The 16814-nt window shown below is 44.5% G+C and overlaps 1 protein-coding gene across 6 annotated transcripts in view; it reads right to left on the bottom strand.

The window, feature by feature from the left end:
- Positions 1-2271: 2271 nt before the first annotated feature.
- Positions 2272-16814, bottom strand: part of xk (X-linked Kx blood group (McLeod syndrome)) — a 39871-nt gene continuing 25328 nt past the window's right edge. Inside the window, exons 3-5 of one of the 6 annotated variants that reach the window (XR_004822035.2) lie at positions 7083-9594; positions 5670-6946; positions 2272-5630 (exon numbers count right to left, since the gene is read on the bottom strand). Coding sequence is in view for 1 of the 6 variants with exons in the window: in XM_035749457.2 (XP_035605350.1) it covers positions 8669-9594 (926 nt within the window). In the remaining 5 variants the exon portion in view is untranslated. Of the gene's footprint in view, positions 9595-16814 lie in introns of all 6 variants that reach the window. The other 5 variants (XR_008089891.1, XR_008089890.1, XR_008089892.1 and 2 more) reach the window with 5 other exon arrangements.

Below are 16814 nucleotides of genomic sequence, written 5' to 3'. Positions count from 1 at the left end.
TCCTGAGTCTGTGTACAGGTCTGATGAAGCAGGGCTATCCTGAGCCTGATGATGAGTCTGCCTCTACAGGTCTGATGAAACAAGGCTATCCTGAGTCTGTGTATAGGTCTGATGAAGCAAGGCTATCCTGAGCCTGTGTACAGGTCTGATGAAACAAGGCAATCCAGAGTCTGTGTACAGGTCTGATGAAACAAGGCTATCCTGAGTCTGTGTACAGGTCTGATGAAACAAGGCTATCCTGAGTCTGTGTACAGGTCTGATGAAGCAGGGCTATCCTGAGCCTGTGTACAGGTCTGATGAAACAAGGCTATCCTGAGTCTGTGTACAGGTCTGATGAAACAAGGCTATCCTGAGTCTGTGTACAGGTCTGATGAAGCAAGGCTATCCCGAGTCTGCCTGTACAGGTCTGATGAAGCAAGGCTATCCTGAGCCTGATGATGAGTCTGCCTCTACAGGTCTGATGAAGCAAGGCTATCCTGAGCCTGTGTACAGGTCTGATGAAGCAAGGCTATCCCGAGTCTGCCTGTACAGGTCTGATGAAGCAAGGCTATCCTGAGTCTGATGATGAGTCTGCCTCTACAGGTCTGATGAAGCAAGGCTATCCTGAGCCTGATGATGAGTCTGCCTCTACAGGTCTGATGATGCAAGGCTATCCTGAGCCTGATGATGAGTCTGCCTCTACAGGTCTGATGAAGCAAGGCTATCCTGAGCCTGATGATGAGTCTGCCTCTACAGGTCTGATGAAGCAAGGCTATCCTGAGCCTGATGATGAGTCTGCCTGTACAGGTCTGATGAAGCAAGGCTATCCCAAGCCTGCTGATGAGTCTGCCTCTACAGGTCTGATGATGCAAGGCTATCCTGAGCCTGATGATGAGTCTGCCTCTACAGGTCTGATGAAGCAAGGCTATCCTGAGCCTGATGATGAGTCTGCCTCTACAGGTCTGATGAAACAAGGCTATCCTGAGCCTGATGATGAGTCTGCCTCTACAGGTCTGATGAAGCAAGGCTATCCTGAGCCGAATGATGAGTGAGGTTATGGCTGGTGAACAAGGCTATCCTGAGCCTAATGATGAGTGAGGTTATGGCTGGTGAAACAAGGCTATCCTGAGCCTGATGATGAGTCTGCCTGTACAGGTCTGATGAAGCAAGGCTATCCTGAGCCTGATGATGAGTCTGCCTCTACAGGTCTGATGAAGCAAGGCTATCCTGAGCCTAATGATGAGTGAGGTTATGGCTGGTGAAACAAGGCTATCCTGAGCCTAATGATGAGTCTGCCTCTACAGGTCTGATGAAACAAGGCTATCCTGAGCCTAATGATGAGTGAGGTTATGGCTGGTGAAACAAGGCTATCCTGAGCCTAATGATGAGTGAGGTTATGGCTGGTGAAACAAGGCTATCCTGAGCCTAATGATGAGTCTGCCTCTACAGGTCTGATGAAACAAGGCTATCCTGAGCCTAATGATGAGTGAGGTTATGGCTGGTGAAACAAGGCTATCCTGAGCCTAATGATGAGTGAGGTTATGGCTGGTGAAACGCAGATCAATTACTTCAACGATGGAGAGTCGTAGAAATGGAACTTGGAAAGAATTTGATCCCAGCCTAACAAACTATAGGAATATTCTTGGCTGGATTCCATTGTCAAAACTTGCTACCTCTCCTTGTTTTGGGGGGGTATCAGTACATTTGATATTTTTTGCAACTTTTACTTCACTATATTCCTAAAGAAAGTAATTTACTCATATATTTTCCCTGACACACAAAAGTACTTGAGCTTAGCAGGACAAGAAAATGGTCCAATTCACACACTTGTCAAGAGAACATGCCTGGCCATCCCTACTGCCTCTTATCTACAGGACTTTCTAAACACACATGCTTTGTTTGTGAATTATGTCTGAGTGTTGGAATGTGCCCCTGGCTATCCATAAAATAAATAAGAACATTATGCTTTCTGGTTTGCTTAATATGAACAATTTGAAATGATTTATACTTTTACTTTTGATTCTTAAGTATATTTTTGCAATTTCACTTACTTTTGATACTTAGTATATTGGAAACCAAATACTTTTAGACTTTTATTCAATTAGTATTTTACTGGTAATTGGGTACTTTTTCCACCACTGTCATCCTTTCTGTTCTTGATGGATGAGATTTACACAGTCAGTCGTGTTTCTGTATTGTTCCACTAGGGGTCAGTATAAGTCAGTATATGGGGTCCGATGATGACAAAACAATCACTCAATAAGTCACATAAATATAAATGTACTTCACATATGGTTTGAATTTCATCTTTTAATAATCATATTCTCTCTGAAATTGATTCACAATACTGTGTGTGTGTTCATTAGATTTGTATAGATATCAAAAATTCTGTTTGGCTTCAAAGATTGTCTTTTTTAATAAAAACTATATGAAGCATTCATATGATACTAAATGTCATCAAGCCCTGTGCAACTGCATTGCAAAAGAAGAGCTAGTGCAAATAAAGACACATAAAATAAATATACAACACACACATTAATACATGTAAGATTCAAGCTATACAAAGACACTTTTTACCATGACAAATATTAAACACATTTCAAATAGATATTGTGCAAGTCTGTGTGTATATTTCCATACATAATGAAACACCAGACAGACTCAGAGACATACAATAGCACAGCATGAATGAGCAAAACACATAGACATCCAATCAAAGCATCTCACTGGCGCCACATCAACAACAGCTGCTGCTGACTATTGCCCTTACAAAGCTGAACCAAAGCGTGCTGGAAACGTGCAAAAGTGTGAGACGGAGAGTGAGTGGTAAAGGCTGAAGCAACCGACTGCAGACAAAAGTCAAGAAGTGAAGTCGGGGGAGGTGCATCTGCTACAGCTGAAAGCCGGACACTGATGTGGCTTTCCAACAGCAAGGCTCAGCACAACATGGCAGTGTTGCCATCATTTATAAAAGTTGTTCTTTGTAATATCAAAATAAACACGTCTCCAACCCCCATATCACACACTCACAAAATGTAAATATATGCATGTAATATCAATTATTGAGAGAGCCTCAAATAGCACATTCATTTGTACATATCTACTGTATACAGTGCATTCGGAAAGTATTCAGACCCCTTGACTTTTTCCACATTTTGTTACATTACAGACTTATTATAAAACAGATTTTTAAAAACAATTCTAATTAATCTACACCCAATACCCCACAATGACAAAGCAAAAACAGGTTTTCAGAAGTTTTTGCAAAAACAGAAATACCTTATTTCCATAAGTCATCTATACGTCTTTGTGAGGTAAAGCCCCGCCTTATCTCAGCTCACTGGTCACCATAGCAACACCCAACCATAGCATGCGCCCCAGCAGGTATATCTCACTGGTCATCCCCAAAGCCAACACTTACTTTGGCTGCCTTTCCTTCCAGTTCTCTGCTGCCAATGACTGGAAGAAGTGCAAAAATGACTGAAGCTGGAGTCTTATATCTCCCTCACTAACTTTAAGCATCAGCTGTCAGAGCAGCTTACCGATCACTGTACCTGTACACAGCCCATCTGTAAATAGCACACCCGACTACCTCATCCCCATATTGTTATTTATCCTCTTGCTCTTTCGCACACCTGTATCCCCACCTCCACATCATCATCTGCACATCAATCACTCCAGTGTTGATGCTAAATTGTAATTATTTTTGCCTCTACATCATATTTATTGCCTTACCTCACTATTCTTCTACATTTGCACACACTGTACATTGATTTTTCTATTGTGTTATCGACTCTGTTTGTTTATGTGTAACTGTGTTGTTTGTTTATGTGTAACTCTGTGTTGTTGTTTATGTTTAACTCTGTGTTGTTGTTTATGTCACACCACTTTGCTATATCTTGGCCAGGTCGCAGTTGTAAATGAGAACTTGTTGGTTAAATAAAGGTGGGGAAAAAAAATTCTGACCCTTTGCAATGAGACTCGAAATTGAGTTCAGGTGCATCCTGTTTCCATTGATCATCCTTGAGATGTTTCTACAACTTGATTGGTGTCCACCTGTGGTAAATTCAATTGATTGGACATGATTTGGAGAGACACACACCTGTCTATATAAGGTTCCACAGTTGACAGTGCATATCAGAGCAAAAACCAAGCCATGTGGTCGAAGGAATTGTCCGTAGAGCTCTGAGACAGGATTGTATTGAGACACAGATCTGGGGAAGGGTGCCAAAAGAATTCTGCAGCATTGAAGGTCCCCAATAACACAGTAGCTTCCATAATTATCAAATGGAAGAAGTTTGGAATCACCAAGACTCTTCCTAGAGTTGGCCGCCCAGTCAAACTGAGCAATCGCGGGAGAAGGGCCATGGTCAGGGAGGTGACCAAGAACCCGATGGTCACTCTGACAGAGCTCCAGAGTTCCTCTGTGGAGATGGGAGAACCTTCCAGAAGGTTAACCATCTCTGCAGCACTCCACCAAACAGGCCTTTATGGTAGAGTGACCAGATGGAAGCCACTCCTCAGTAAAAGGCACATGACAGACCACTTGGAATTTGCCAAAAGGCACCCAAAGACTCTCAGACCATGGGAAACAAGATTCTCTGGTCTGATGAAACCAAGATTGAACTCTTTGGCCTGAATGCCAAGTGTCACGTCTTGAGGAAACCTGGTACCATCCCTACCGTAAAGCATGGTGGTGGCAGCATCATGCTCTGGGGGATGTTTTTCAGAGGCAGGGACTGGGAGACCAGTCAGGGTCGAGGGAAAGATGAACGGAGCCAAGTACAGAAAGATCCTTGATGAAAACCTACTCCAGAGCGCTCAGCACCTCAGTCTGGGGACAAGGTTCACCTTCCAACAGAACAGCGACATGAAGCACACAGCCAATACAATACAGGAATGGCTTCGGGACAAGTCTCTGAATGTCCTTGAGTGACCTAGACAGAGCCCGGACTTGAACCCGATCGATCATCTCTGAGACCTGAAAATAGCTGTGCAGCGACACTCCTCATCCAACCTGACAGATCTCGAATAGGATCTTCAGCGAAGAATGGGAGAAACTCCCCAAATACAGCTGTCCAACGGTTGTAGCGTCATACCCAAGAAGACTCAAGGCTGTAATCGCTGCCAAAGGTGCTTCATCAAAGTACTGAGTAAAAAGTCTGAATACCTATATAAATTATATATATATATATATATTTTTTATACATTTGCAAACATTTCTAAAACCCAGTTTTTGCTTTGTCAAAATGGGGTATTGTGTGTAGATTTATGAGGTGAAAAAAATCTATTTTAGAATAAGGCTGTAACGTAGCAAAATGTGGGAAAAGTCAAGGGGTCTGAATACTTTCCAAATGCACTGTACATATGAATCGTAGCAAAGTTGCTTCCTGTTTAGTCACATCTATGGTCCTGTTTGCATGGGTCAAACAAAAATATTGTCATGATTGGTTGACAAATAGTGACTCCCACAATGCAGGCGATGGCGGCAAGTTGCAGCTGGTGAGGAGCAACTGCAGTTGAAACTTCATGACCTTTGATCACATGGTTGTTGTAAAGTTCAAGGAGTCGACCTTTGATCACATGGTTGTTGTAAAGTTCAAGCAGTCGACCTTTGATCACATGGTTGTTGTAAAGTTCAAGCAGTCGACCTTTGATCACATGGTTGTTGTAAAGTTCAAGGAGTCGACCTTTGATCACATGGTTGTTGTAAAGTTCAAGCAGTCGACCTTTGATCACATGGTTGTTGTAAAGTTCAAGCAGTCGACCTTTGATCACATGGTTGTTGTAAAGTTCAAGCAGTCGACCTTTGATCACATGGTTGTTGTAAAGTTCAAGCAGTCGACCTTTGATCACATGGTTGTTGTAAAGTTCATGCAAGTCGGACAATTTTTGTCTCTATAATGCAACACACTTTGATGATGGTCACCAACTTGACAAATGTGATCCGCTCGAAGGCGCCCAGATAGTGCGTCGGTGACCGTGGTCATGTGGTGGGTTCAGTACACCAAGCGCAACCATAGCTGATATTGCACCCATTAGATTAATCTCTCTACATTAATATGGCAGTCTATTTAGTCCACCAGGCTCTACACACACTTTCTCTGATGGCTGCCGCACACAAACTATGCACTGGTGTTCCTGCTGACATGCTATTGCTATGACATGCTTTACTCGCCATGCATGTCTGTGTTCTGCTTTCCCACCCGTGTCCATCTGCTTGGTTCTGTTCCCTTCCTGCAGGGGGAATGGTACAGAATACCTTTCTCTCTGCCTGTAATTATTATTATCTTAACATTATGCATGCTCTGGCAGTGAGCCCCCGAAGGAGCAGAGCCTCTAATGCCAAGACTAACGTATTGCTTGTATTGAAATCTTTTATAATAAATGGTTAAACAAACACTTGGTGTTTCCTGTCTGAAATACAGTTATGTGTTTCCTGTCTGTTTGATGAGAGATGGGTCTCTTTACATGTACTCTAGTGCTGGCTTAGAAATCACTGTCACCCTTGTCACAAGCACTTAGAAACACCACAGAAGCAGCACATCAATGATTAAGCTCTTTTTCAAGGAAGTATAAAAGCAGTGTTGGTCGCAGCCGTAAGAGTAGAGTGTACGAAGGAAAAAACAGTAAACCCAACCCAATATTTACATTACACCACACAAAGCTTTCAAATGTGTATGTGGTGCTGGTGGGTGATGGGTCCAGTTCAGTACATGCACACCCCCATGCCAATGTGAAACACTGTAAATACACTAAATCCCAAATACTTGGTCAATTCTGATGAGTAATGTAGTAATGCAATGTATAAGTCCATTGGAAGAGGACTGGCCACCCCTCAGAGCCTGGTTCCTCTCTAGGTTTCTTCTAGGTTCCTGCTTTTTTAGGGAGTTTTTCCCTCGCCACCGTGCTTCTACATCTGCATAGCTTGCTGTTTGGGGGTTTAGGCTGGGTTTCTGTATATCTGCTGATGTAAAAAGGGCATTATAAATACATTTGATTGATTGATTAATGTGAGTGACTGTATAGACAAGTATTTAGTTCTATGAAATGCATAACCAAATTAGGAAACCTCATTAGAAAAGCTATTGTGGCAGACTCACTTTGGACCAGTTTAATCTGTCTGAGTGTAGCGTTCTGTCCATACCGCCAGGACTTGACTTCCATAGAAAAGGCTGCAGACAAGTTACATTCTGGTTGTAGGAAAGTCTGTTCAACACTGAAACACTGATACTATGTCAGTAGTTGAGTCCGTTGCTGAAGAATCCCTACATCCAATGATTTGTCTGTAGTTGGTCGGTAATACTGGCTTAGGTAGAATAAACATCACGGACTGCGTAAGGACATTCTCACAATAACTACTTTGTCAGCATCACTGTACATTGCCGAACCTCATCCCCTGGCTAAATTCAGAGAGAGCCGGCTGGTGGATGATATCATACATTGCCTGTTCTTCCATTATACACTGACAGTGAAGCTGTAGTCTCTCTCCATGGCAAGGGGATACTGCCTTTGCAGCATTGGTTAGGGGAGTAAGGGGTTACAGTTTTGGGGTTTGGTAACAGAACGGGGGTTAAGGGTTAAACAGAATGATAGCATTCAAATGATTTGGTTAGAGACACACAGTAGAATAAGGTTATGGGTATGGGGTTAAGATCATAGGGTTCAGAGTATTGTTCAGATTATGGTTCAGATTACGGTTCAGATTATGGCTATGGTTCAGAGTATGGTTCAGTGTCTGGTTCAGTGTATTGTTCAGATTATGGTTCAGATTATGGTTAAGTGTATGGTTCAGTGTATGGTTCAGTGTATGGTTAAGAGTATGGTTCAGATTATGGTTCAGATTATGGTTCAGAGTATGGTTCACAGTATGGTTCAGATTACGGCTCAGAGTAGAGTTGCAATATTCAAGTAACTTTCCCAAAATTCCCTGGTTTTCCAGAAATCCTGGTTGGAAGATTCCTGGAATTACGAGGGAATAAACCGGAAATAGGGGAATCCTCCAACCAGAATTCCTGGCAAACCAGGGAATTTTTTAAAAAGTTCCCAGAATTTTGCAACCCTAGTTCAGTGTAAACTGACAGGTAGGACAGAGGGGTTCATATGGCACTTACAGAAGGAGACAGTACAGCAAATGTTGCTCTGTGTCCACCTTCCTCTGAATGGCACATAACTAGGACCAGGAGTATTTCCAGACCACATGACCTGAACAGGAAAGCCTCTTCCTGGTTCAGTCACAAGTTTAGGAACACTCCTGACCCTATACTAGGGCTGCAGAATTAATAGAATTCACATCAAATCACAATATTGACATTTGCAAAAGCCATATCGCAAGAGATCCATATCGCATGCAATATTTTGAAACGGCACTAAGCTGTGTGTATTGTCCGTTTTTATAGTTGCCTCTGTTTGTCATCTCTCTCCCTCTACTATTGCGACTGCTTCCCACTATACATTTGCATGCTGTTCTGTTCAAATGCAGTCAACTGTTCCAAACAAGGCCAACGCTACTTTCCACTTTGTTTCTTAATATAAGTCATTCTATTTCAACCATTCCAACAGTTCAGCCAAAGGTTTTGTATCTATATCGCAAGTCAAATCACAATCACAATATTTGGTCCAAAAATCACAATTCGAGTTTTTGCCCATATCGTGCAGCCCTACCCTACACACAACCAATCACAGCTCTTTAAGTGTTGCTGGACAGACTGTGGCTTACGTCGCCGTTCATCTCGCTCAACACTTCATGAGTCGTGTCATTGGGCATGTCATAGGTCATTGTGTCATTGGGCATGGTGTATGCCGTGTCATTGGCCACATCATATGACGTGTCATTGGCTGTCTCCGTGTGGGGGGTGGGGTCGGGGGCCAGAGGGTCCAGACCAGCCTTCTCTATTGGCCTGACGGCGTCCCTGTCAGGAGCGTAGCAGACTAAACAGAGCAGGGCGGAGCAGTCCCACAGGCCTTGGGTCATATTGGAGGAGAAGAGCTTCCTACAGGGGTGGCAGAACTGATAGAACACCAGCATGAAGAAGATGGCCATAGCGTAGGCCACCAGCAGCTGCAGCACTAACAACGGAGCACAGATGAACCTATAGAAGTCTGTCTTGTAGATGTACCACAGCAAAAGCAGAGAGGCGTTCTCCACGAACCTCAGCATGTAGTACACGGCCATGCGGTACCAGTTCTGGGACTTGTTGATCAGGTCTGGGTCGTTGAGCTTCAGCTGCACGGCCGACCAGCAGAACATGTTGATGCCTGCGTAGAGAAACGTGAGGAGACAGAGGACGATGGTGGTGCCCACCCGGGTTAGCGTCTTCTCGATGTTCTCCGGGAAGGGCGAGTGGCTCTGCCAAAACAGCACCCACGGGTAGAGGAAGAAGAGGAAGAAGTTGAGCAGAACCACAGGGAGGATCCAGAGCTGCAGTACGGAGCTGAAGAGGACCAGGACGGTGACACGCGTGGCGATCTCGAAGCTGCGCCACAGGAATATGCAGAGGTAGGCGGCGGGACGCACATCCACCTCATAATCGTCATACTTGATCTTGATGGCCAGAATGTTGCAACGCAGGGCACCATATACGATGGACAGCAGGGAGATCACCATGAGGGTGCCTGGGAGTGAGAGAGACAGAGAGAGATGGAGAGAGAGAGACAGAGAGAGAGAAATTAAATTCTACAACCACCTAAAAGGAAGCGATTCCCAAACCTTCCATAACAAAGCCATCACCTACAGAGAGATGAACCTGGAGAAGAGTCCCCTAAGCAAGCTGGTCCTGGGGCTCTGTTCACAAACACAAACACACCCTACAGAGCCCCAGGACAGCAGCACAATTAGACCCAACCAAATCATGAGAAAACAAAAAGATAATTACTTGACACATTGGAAAGAATTAACAAAAAAACAGAGCAAACTAGAATGCTATTTGGCCCTAAACAGAGAGTACAGAGCGGCAGAATACCTGACCACTGTGACTGACCCAAAATTAAAGAAAGCTTTGACTATGTACAGACTCAGTGAGCATAGCCTTGCTATTGAGAAAGGCCGCCGTAGGCAGACATGGCTCTCAAGAGAAAGGCTATGTGCTCACTGCCCACAAAATGAGGTGGAAACTGAGCTGCACTTCCTAACCTCCTGCCCAATGTATGACCATATTAGAGACACACATTTCCCTCAGATTACACAGATCCACAAAGAATTCGAAAACAAATCCAATTTTGAAAAACTCCCTATATCAATCACAGCAGCAAGATTTGAACACAAGAAAAGGGCAACCAGTGAAGAACAAACACCATGCCAATAATTTTAGCCATTTGTACATTGTTAAAACACTGAATATGACATTTGTAATGTCTTTATTGTTTTGAAACTTCTGTATGTGATGTTTACTGAGAGCAGAGAGAGAGAGAGAGAGAGAGAGAGAGAGAGAGAGAGCGCATTCAGAATATTCCATTCCATTCAATATTGTTTTGTCATTTGAGGCTGAGGTCTTAATTAATATGACTGTTCATTCATTCACTAACTGTACATAGTGTAAACAGCCTGTAAAGCCACCAAAACTCACACATAGTTTGTTAACTAGCATAAACAGTCTAGGACCATGATTTCCCATGAAATAATGAAGTTGTTGTTTATATGGATGAACACAGTACACCCCAGCACTAACCCAACGAACACAAGCGCCTCTCCAAACTCACTGTGACTCAGCATGCCCCCAGCATCATCACATACAGCATTTGCATAACATTGTGAAATAGGCTGAGAGACATTCAAATGTGTACACACATTACATTACAACCTTCTCAGACTAAAACGCACCCTGTGTTGAATAACCGTGTTCAACACAAAGCCCTCCTGCCAAACAGGCTTCCTAATAGTGATACCTCCCTGACCCATGTGACCTTCTGCTGACTCAGGTGCTTGACCCGTCTCACAAAACACTTTCTCCTGCAGGTTCACAGGGCATTTCAGTGTTTACAGGAGTCACTGTGTCTTTGACTGAGCTTTCGGTCCTGACAGTGTCGAGTTACTTTTCAGCTGACACATTAACAGCCTCAATATGTTTTTATTTAACCTTCTTTTAACTAGGCAAGTCAGTTAAGAACAAATTCTTATTTATAATGATGGCCAGTGGGTTAACTGCCTTGTCCAGGGGCAGAACATCAGATTTTTACCTTGTCAGCTCAGGGATTCAATCTAGCAACCTTTCAGTTACTGGCCCAATGCTCTAACCACTGGGCTACCTGCCACCCCAATGGCAGGGTGGCAGGTAGCCGAGCAGTGAAGAGTAATGGGCTAGTAAACAAAAGGTTGCTGGTTTGAATCTCTGAGCCGGCAAGGTGGAAAAATGTGCTGTTCTTCCTGTGAGCAGGGCAGTTAACACCCAACAACAACTGCTCCCGGGTGTTGATTAAGGCAGCCCCCTGCACCTCTCTGATTCAGAGGGGTTGGGTGAAATGCAGAAGACACATTTCAGTTGTTTTAGCATGTTGTAGTGTACCACGGCATGATAAGGTCCATTACACTGTACTACTTCATATGGTACATCTGACAGTTTGACTTGATTTTCTTTCTTAGTTTAGGTGACAACTCCATTTTCCTCTGGTAGGCTCTAAGCCACACAGTCATTTTCCTCTGGTAGGCTCTAAGCCACACATAGTCATTTTCCTCTGGTAGGCTCTAAGCCACACATAGTCATTTTCCTCTGGTAGGCTCTAAGCCACACAGTCATTTTCCTCTGGTAGGCTCTAAGCCACACATAGTCATTTTCCTCTGGTAGGCTCTAAGCCACACATAGTCATTTTCCTCTGGTAGGCTCTAAGCCACACATAGTCATTTTCCTCTGGTTGGCTCTAAGCCACACAGTCATTTTCCTCTGGTTGGCTCTAAGCCACACATAGTCATTTTCCTCTGGTAGGCTCTAAGCCACACAGTCATTTTCCTCTGGTAGGCTCTAAGCCACACATAGTCAATTTCCTCTGGTAGGCTCTAAGCCACACATAGTCATTTTCCTCTGGTAGGCTCTAAGCCACACATAGTCATTTTCCTCTGGTAGGCTCTAAGCCACACATAGTCATTTTCCTCTGGTAGGCTCTAAGCCACACATAGTCATTTTCCTCTGGTAGGCTCTAAGCCACACATAGTCATTTTCCTCTGGTAGGCTCTAAGCCACACATAGTCATTTTCCTCTGGTAGGATCTAAGCCACACATAGTCATTTTCCTCTGGTAGGCTCTAAGCCAGTCACAGGTAAGCCACACATAGTCATTTTCCTCTGGTAGGCTCTAAGCCACACATAGTCATTTTCCTCTGGTAGGCTCTAAGCCACACATAGTCATTTTCCTCTGGTAGGCTCTAAGCCACACAGTCATTTTCCTCTGGTAGGCTCTAAGCCACACATAGTCATTTTCCTCTGGTAGGCTCTAAGCCACACAGTCATTTTCCTCTGGTAGGCTCTAAGCCACACATTGTCATTTTCCTCTGGTAGGCTCTAAGCCACACATTGTCATTTTCCTCTGGTAGGCTCTAAGCCACACAGTCATTTTCCTCTGGTAGGCTCTAAGCCACACATAGTCATTTTCCTCTGGTAGGCTCTAAGCCACACATAGTCATTTTCCTCTGGTAGGCTCTAAGCCACACAGTCATTTTCCTCTGGTAGGCTCTAAGCCACACATAGTCATTTTCCTCTGGTAGGCTCTAAGCCACACATAGTCATTTTCCTCTGGTAGGCTCTAAGCCACACATAGTCATTTTCCTCTGGTTGGCTCTAAGCCACATAGTCATTTTCCTCTGGTTGGCTCTAAGCCACACATAGTCATTTTCCTCTGGTAGGCTCTAAGCCACACAGTCATTTTCCTCTGGTAGGCTCTAAGCCACACATAGTCATTTTCCTCTGGTAGGCTCTAAGCCACACATAGTCATTTTCCTCTGGTAGGCTCTAAGCCACACATAGTCATTTTCCTCTGGTAGGCTCTAAGCCACACATAGTCATTTTCCTCTGGTAGGCTCTAAGCCACACATAGTCATTTTCCTCTGGTAGGCTCTAAGCCACACATAGTCATTTTCCTCTGGTAGGCTCTAAGCCACACATAGTCATTTTCCTCTGGTAGGCTCTAAGCCACACATTGTCATTTTCCTCTGGTAGGCTCTAAGCCACACAGTCATTTTCCTCTGGTAGGCTCTAAGCCACACATAGTCATTTTCCTCTGGTAGGCTCTAAGCCACACATAGTCATTTTCCTCTGGTAGGCTCTAAGCCACACAGTCATTTTCCTCTGGTAGGCTCTAAGCCACACATAGTCATTTTCCTCTGGTAGGCTCTAAGCCACACATAGTCATTTTCCTCTGGTAGGCTCTAAGCCACACATAGTCATTTTCCTCTGGTAGGCTCTAAGCCACACAGTCATTTTCCTCTGGTAGGCTCTAAGCCACACATAGTCATTTTCCTCTGGTAGGCTCTAAGCCACACATAGTCATTTTCCTCTGGTAGGCTCTAAGCCACACATAGTCATTTTCCTCTGGTAGGCTCTAAGCCACACATAGTCATTTTCCTCTGGTAGGCTCTAAGCCACACATAGTCATTTTCCTCTGGTAGGCTCTAAGCCACACATAGTCATTTTCCTCTGGTAGGCTCTAAGCCACACATAGTCATTTTCCTCTGGTAGGCTCTAAGCCACACATAGTCCTTTTCCTCTGGTAGGCTCTAAGCCACACAGTCATTTTCCTCTGGTAGGCTCTAAGCCACACATAGTCATTTTCCTCTGGTAGGCTCTAAGCCACACATAGTCCTTTTCCTCTGGTTGGCTCTAAGCCACACATTGTCATTTTCCTCTGGTAGGCTCTAAGCCACACATAGTCCTTTTCCTCTGGTAGGCTCTAAGCCACACATAGTCATTTTCCTCTGGTAGGCTCTAAGCCACACATAGTCATTTTCCTCTGGTTGGCTCTAAGTCACACATTGTCATTTTCCTCTGGTTGGCTCTAAGCCACACAGTCATTTTCCTCTGGTAGGCTCTAAGCCACACATAGTCATTTTCCTCTGGTAGGCTCTAAGCCACACATAGTCATTTTCCTCTGGTAGGCTCTAAGCCACACATAGTCATTTTCCTCTGGTTGGCTCTAAGCCACACATTGTCATTTTCCTCTGGTAGGCTCTAAGCCACACAGTCATTTTCCTCTGGTAGGCTCTAAGCCACACAGTCATTTTCCTCTGGTAGGCTCTAAGCCACACATAGTCATTTTCCTCTGGTAGGCTCTAAGCCACACATAGTCATTTTCCTCTGGTAGGCTCTAAGCCACACATAGTCATTTTCCTCTGGTAGGCTCTAAGCCACACATAGTCATTTTCCTCTGGTAGGCTCTAAGCCACACATAGTCATTTTCCTCTGGTAGGCTCTAAGCCACACATAGTCATTTTCCTCTGGTTGGCTCTAAGCCACATAGTCATTTTCCTCTGGTAGGCTCTAAGCCACACATAGTCATTTTCCTCTGGTAGGCTCTAAGCCACACAGTCATTTTCCTCTGGTAGGCTCTAAGCCACACATAGTCATTTTCCTCTGGTAGGCTCTAAGCCACACATAGTCATTTTCCTCTGGTAGGCTCTAAGCCACACATAGTCATTTTCCTCTGGTAGGCTCTAAGCCACACATAGTCATTTTCCTCTGGTAGGCTCTAAGCCACACATAGTCATTTTCCTCTGGTAGGCTCTAAGCCACACATAGTCATTTTCCTCTGGTAGGCTCTAAGCCACACATAGTCCTTTTCCTCTGGTAGGATCTAAGCCACACATAGTCCTTTTCCTCTGGTAGGCTCTAAGCCACACAGTCATTTTCCTCTGGTAGGCTCTAAGCCACACATAGTCATTTTCCTCTGGTAGGCTCTAAGCCACACATAGTCATTTTCCTCTGGTAGGCTCTAAGCCACACAGTCATTTTCCTCTGGTAGGCTCTAAGCCACACATAGTCATTTTCCTCTGGTACGCTCTAAGCCACACATAGTCATTTTCCTCTGGTAGGCTCTAAGCCACACATAGTCATTTTCCTCTGGTTGGCTCTAAGCCACACAGTCATTTTCCTCTGGTAGGCTCTAAGCCACACATAGTCATTTTCCTCTGGTAGGCTCTAAGCCACACATAGTCATTTTCCTCTGGTAGGCTCTAAGCCACACATAGTCATTTTCCTCTGGTAGGCTCTAAGCCACACATAGTCATTTTCCTCTGGTAGGCTCTAAGCCACACATAGTCATTTTCCTCTGGTAGGCTCTAAGCCACACATAGTCATTTTCCTCTGGTAGGCTCTAAGCCACACATAGTCCTTTTCCTCTGGTAGGATCTAAGCCACACATAGTCCTTTTCCTCTGGTAGGCTCTAAGCCACACATAGTCATTTTCCTCTGGTTGGCTCTAAGCCACACATTGTCATTTTCCTCTGGTAGGCTCTAAGCCACACATAGTCCTTGTCCTCTGGTAGGCTCTAAGCCACACATAGTCATTTTCCTCTGGTAGGCTCTAAGCCACACATAGTCATTTTCCTCTGGTTGGCTCTAAGTCACACATTGTCATTTTCCTCTGGTTGGCTCTAAGCCACACAGTCATTTTCCTCTGGCAGGCTCTAAGCCACACATAGTCATTTTCCTCTGGTAGGCTCTAAGCCACACCTAGTCATTTTCCTCTGGTAGGCTCTAAGCCACACATAGTCATTTTTCTCATACCTCTGGGGTGTCACCTTTAGACCAAAGTATTGCTTTTGTTTACCTGTGGCCCTTACAGTGCTTAAATACGCTTGTACCTTTTGTACATACTGAGAAACATGTTGTTTCCCTTCATTTTGTTGTGTTCCCATAACCACATCAACAGGTAGTAATTTCAGTACCGAGCAGCACCTTGTATGGTGTGAACTCTGTGGAAGATTGAACACTACTCCTGTATGACATAATCAAATATGGGAGAATCTCATACCAATTTCTCTGATTGTCATCAACTAAAAGTTATAGCATGTTGATCAGAGTTCTGTTTTCTTCCCCATAAACCATCTGATTGTGGGTTGTACTAAGTAGTTATTGTTTGTTAATTTGTAAAATATTGTATATCTCTCTAAAACCCTGGGCCTTCTGAGTGGTGCAGCGGTCTAAGGCACTGCATCGCAGTGCAAGCTGCATTACTACAGATCCTGGTTTGATACCGGGCTGTGTCGCAGCCGGCTGTGACCGGGAGACCCATGAGGCGACGCACAATTGGCCCAGCGTCATCTGTGTTAGGGGAGGGTTTGGCCGGCTGGGATGTCTGTGTCCCACTGTGCTCTAGCGACTCCTGTGGTGGGATGGGCGCATTCAAGCTAACACGGTTGCCAGTTGTACAGTGTTTCCTCTGACACAATGGTGTGGGGTTGTGTTTCAGAGAACGCACGGCTCTTGACCTTCGCCTCTCACGAGTCCATACGGGAGTTTCAGTGATGGGACAAGACAGACTGTAACAGCCAATTGGGGTGAAAAAAAAAAGATTATTTTTTTGGTGCCCCTGATCGCTATAGATTGAGCAAGGAACACCTAGCTTCAACACAAATTCCTCTACCAGTTTCTTGTCCGCTCTTACTGCTTCCTGATTGGGTATGGCATATGCCTCTGACAAACCTACTGTAGTAAAGCAATCTGACACTACCATAATGGGCTTGTTACCTCATCCAGTCTGTAAATGAACCCATTACGTCTATAGATATCCTCTGGAGAGAGCAACCTGTGACAGAACTTGTCCTGGGTGCTCTGGGGGCTGGACCATGTCATTTGTATGCAGCTCCCCACTGCCCTTACACCACTGCTATATGGCTCTCTGCCAGCCTGGACA

This window comes from Oncorhynchus keta, chromosome 34 (genome assembly GCF_023373465.1).
Source record: "Oncorhynchus keta strain PuntledgeMale-10-30-2019 chromosome 34, Oket_V2, whole genome shotgun sequence".
In the NCBI taxonomy this organism is placed as follows: domain Eukaryota; kingdom Metazoa; phylum Chordata; class Actinopteri; order Salmoniformes; family Salmonidae; genus Oncorhynchus; species Oncorhynchus keta.
Note: the sequence above shows the minus strand (reverse complement) of the source record. Positions and strands in the feature narration are given on the sequence as shown.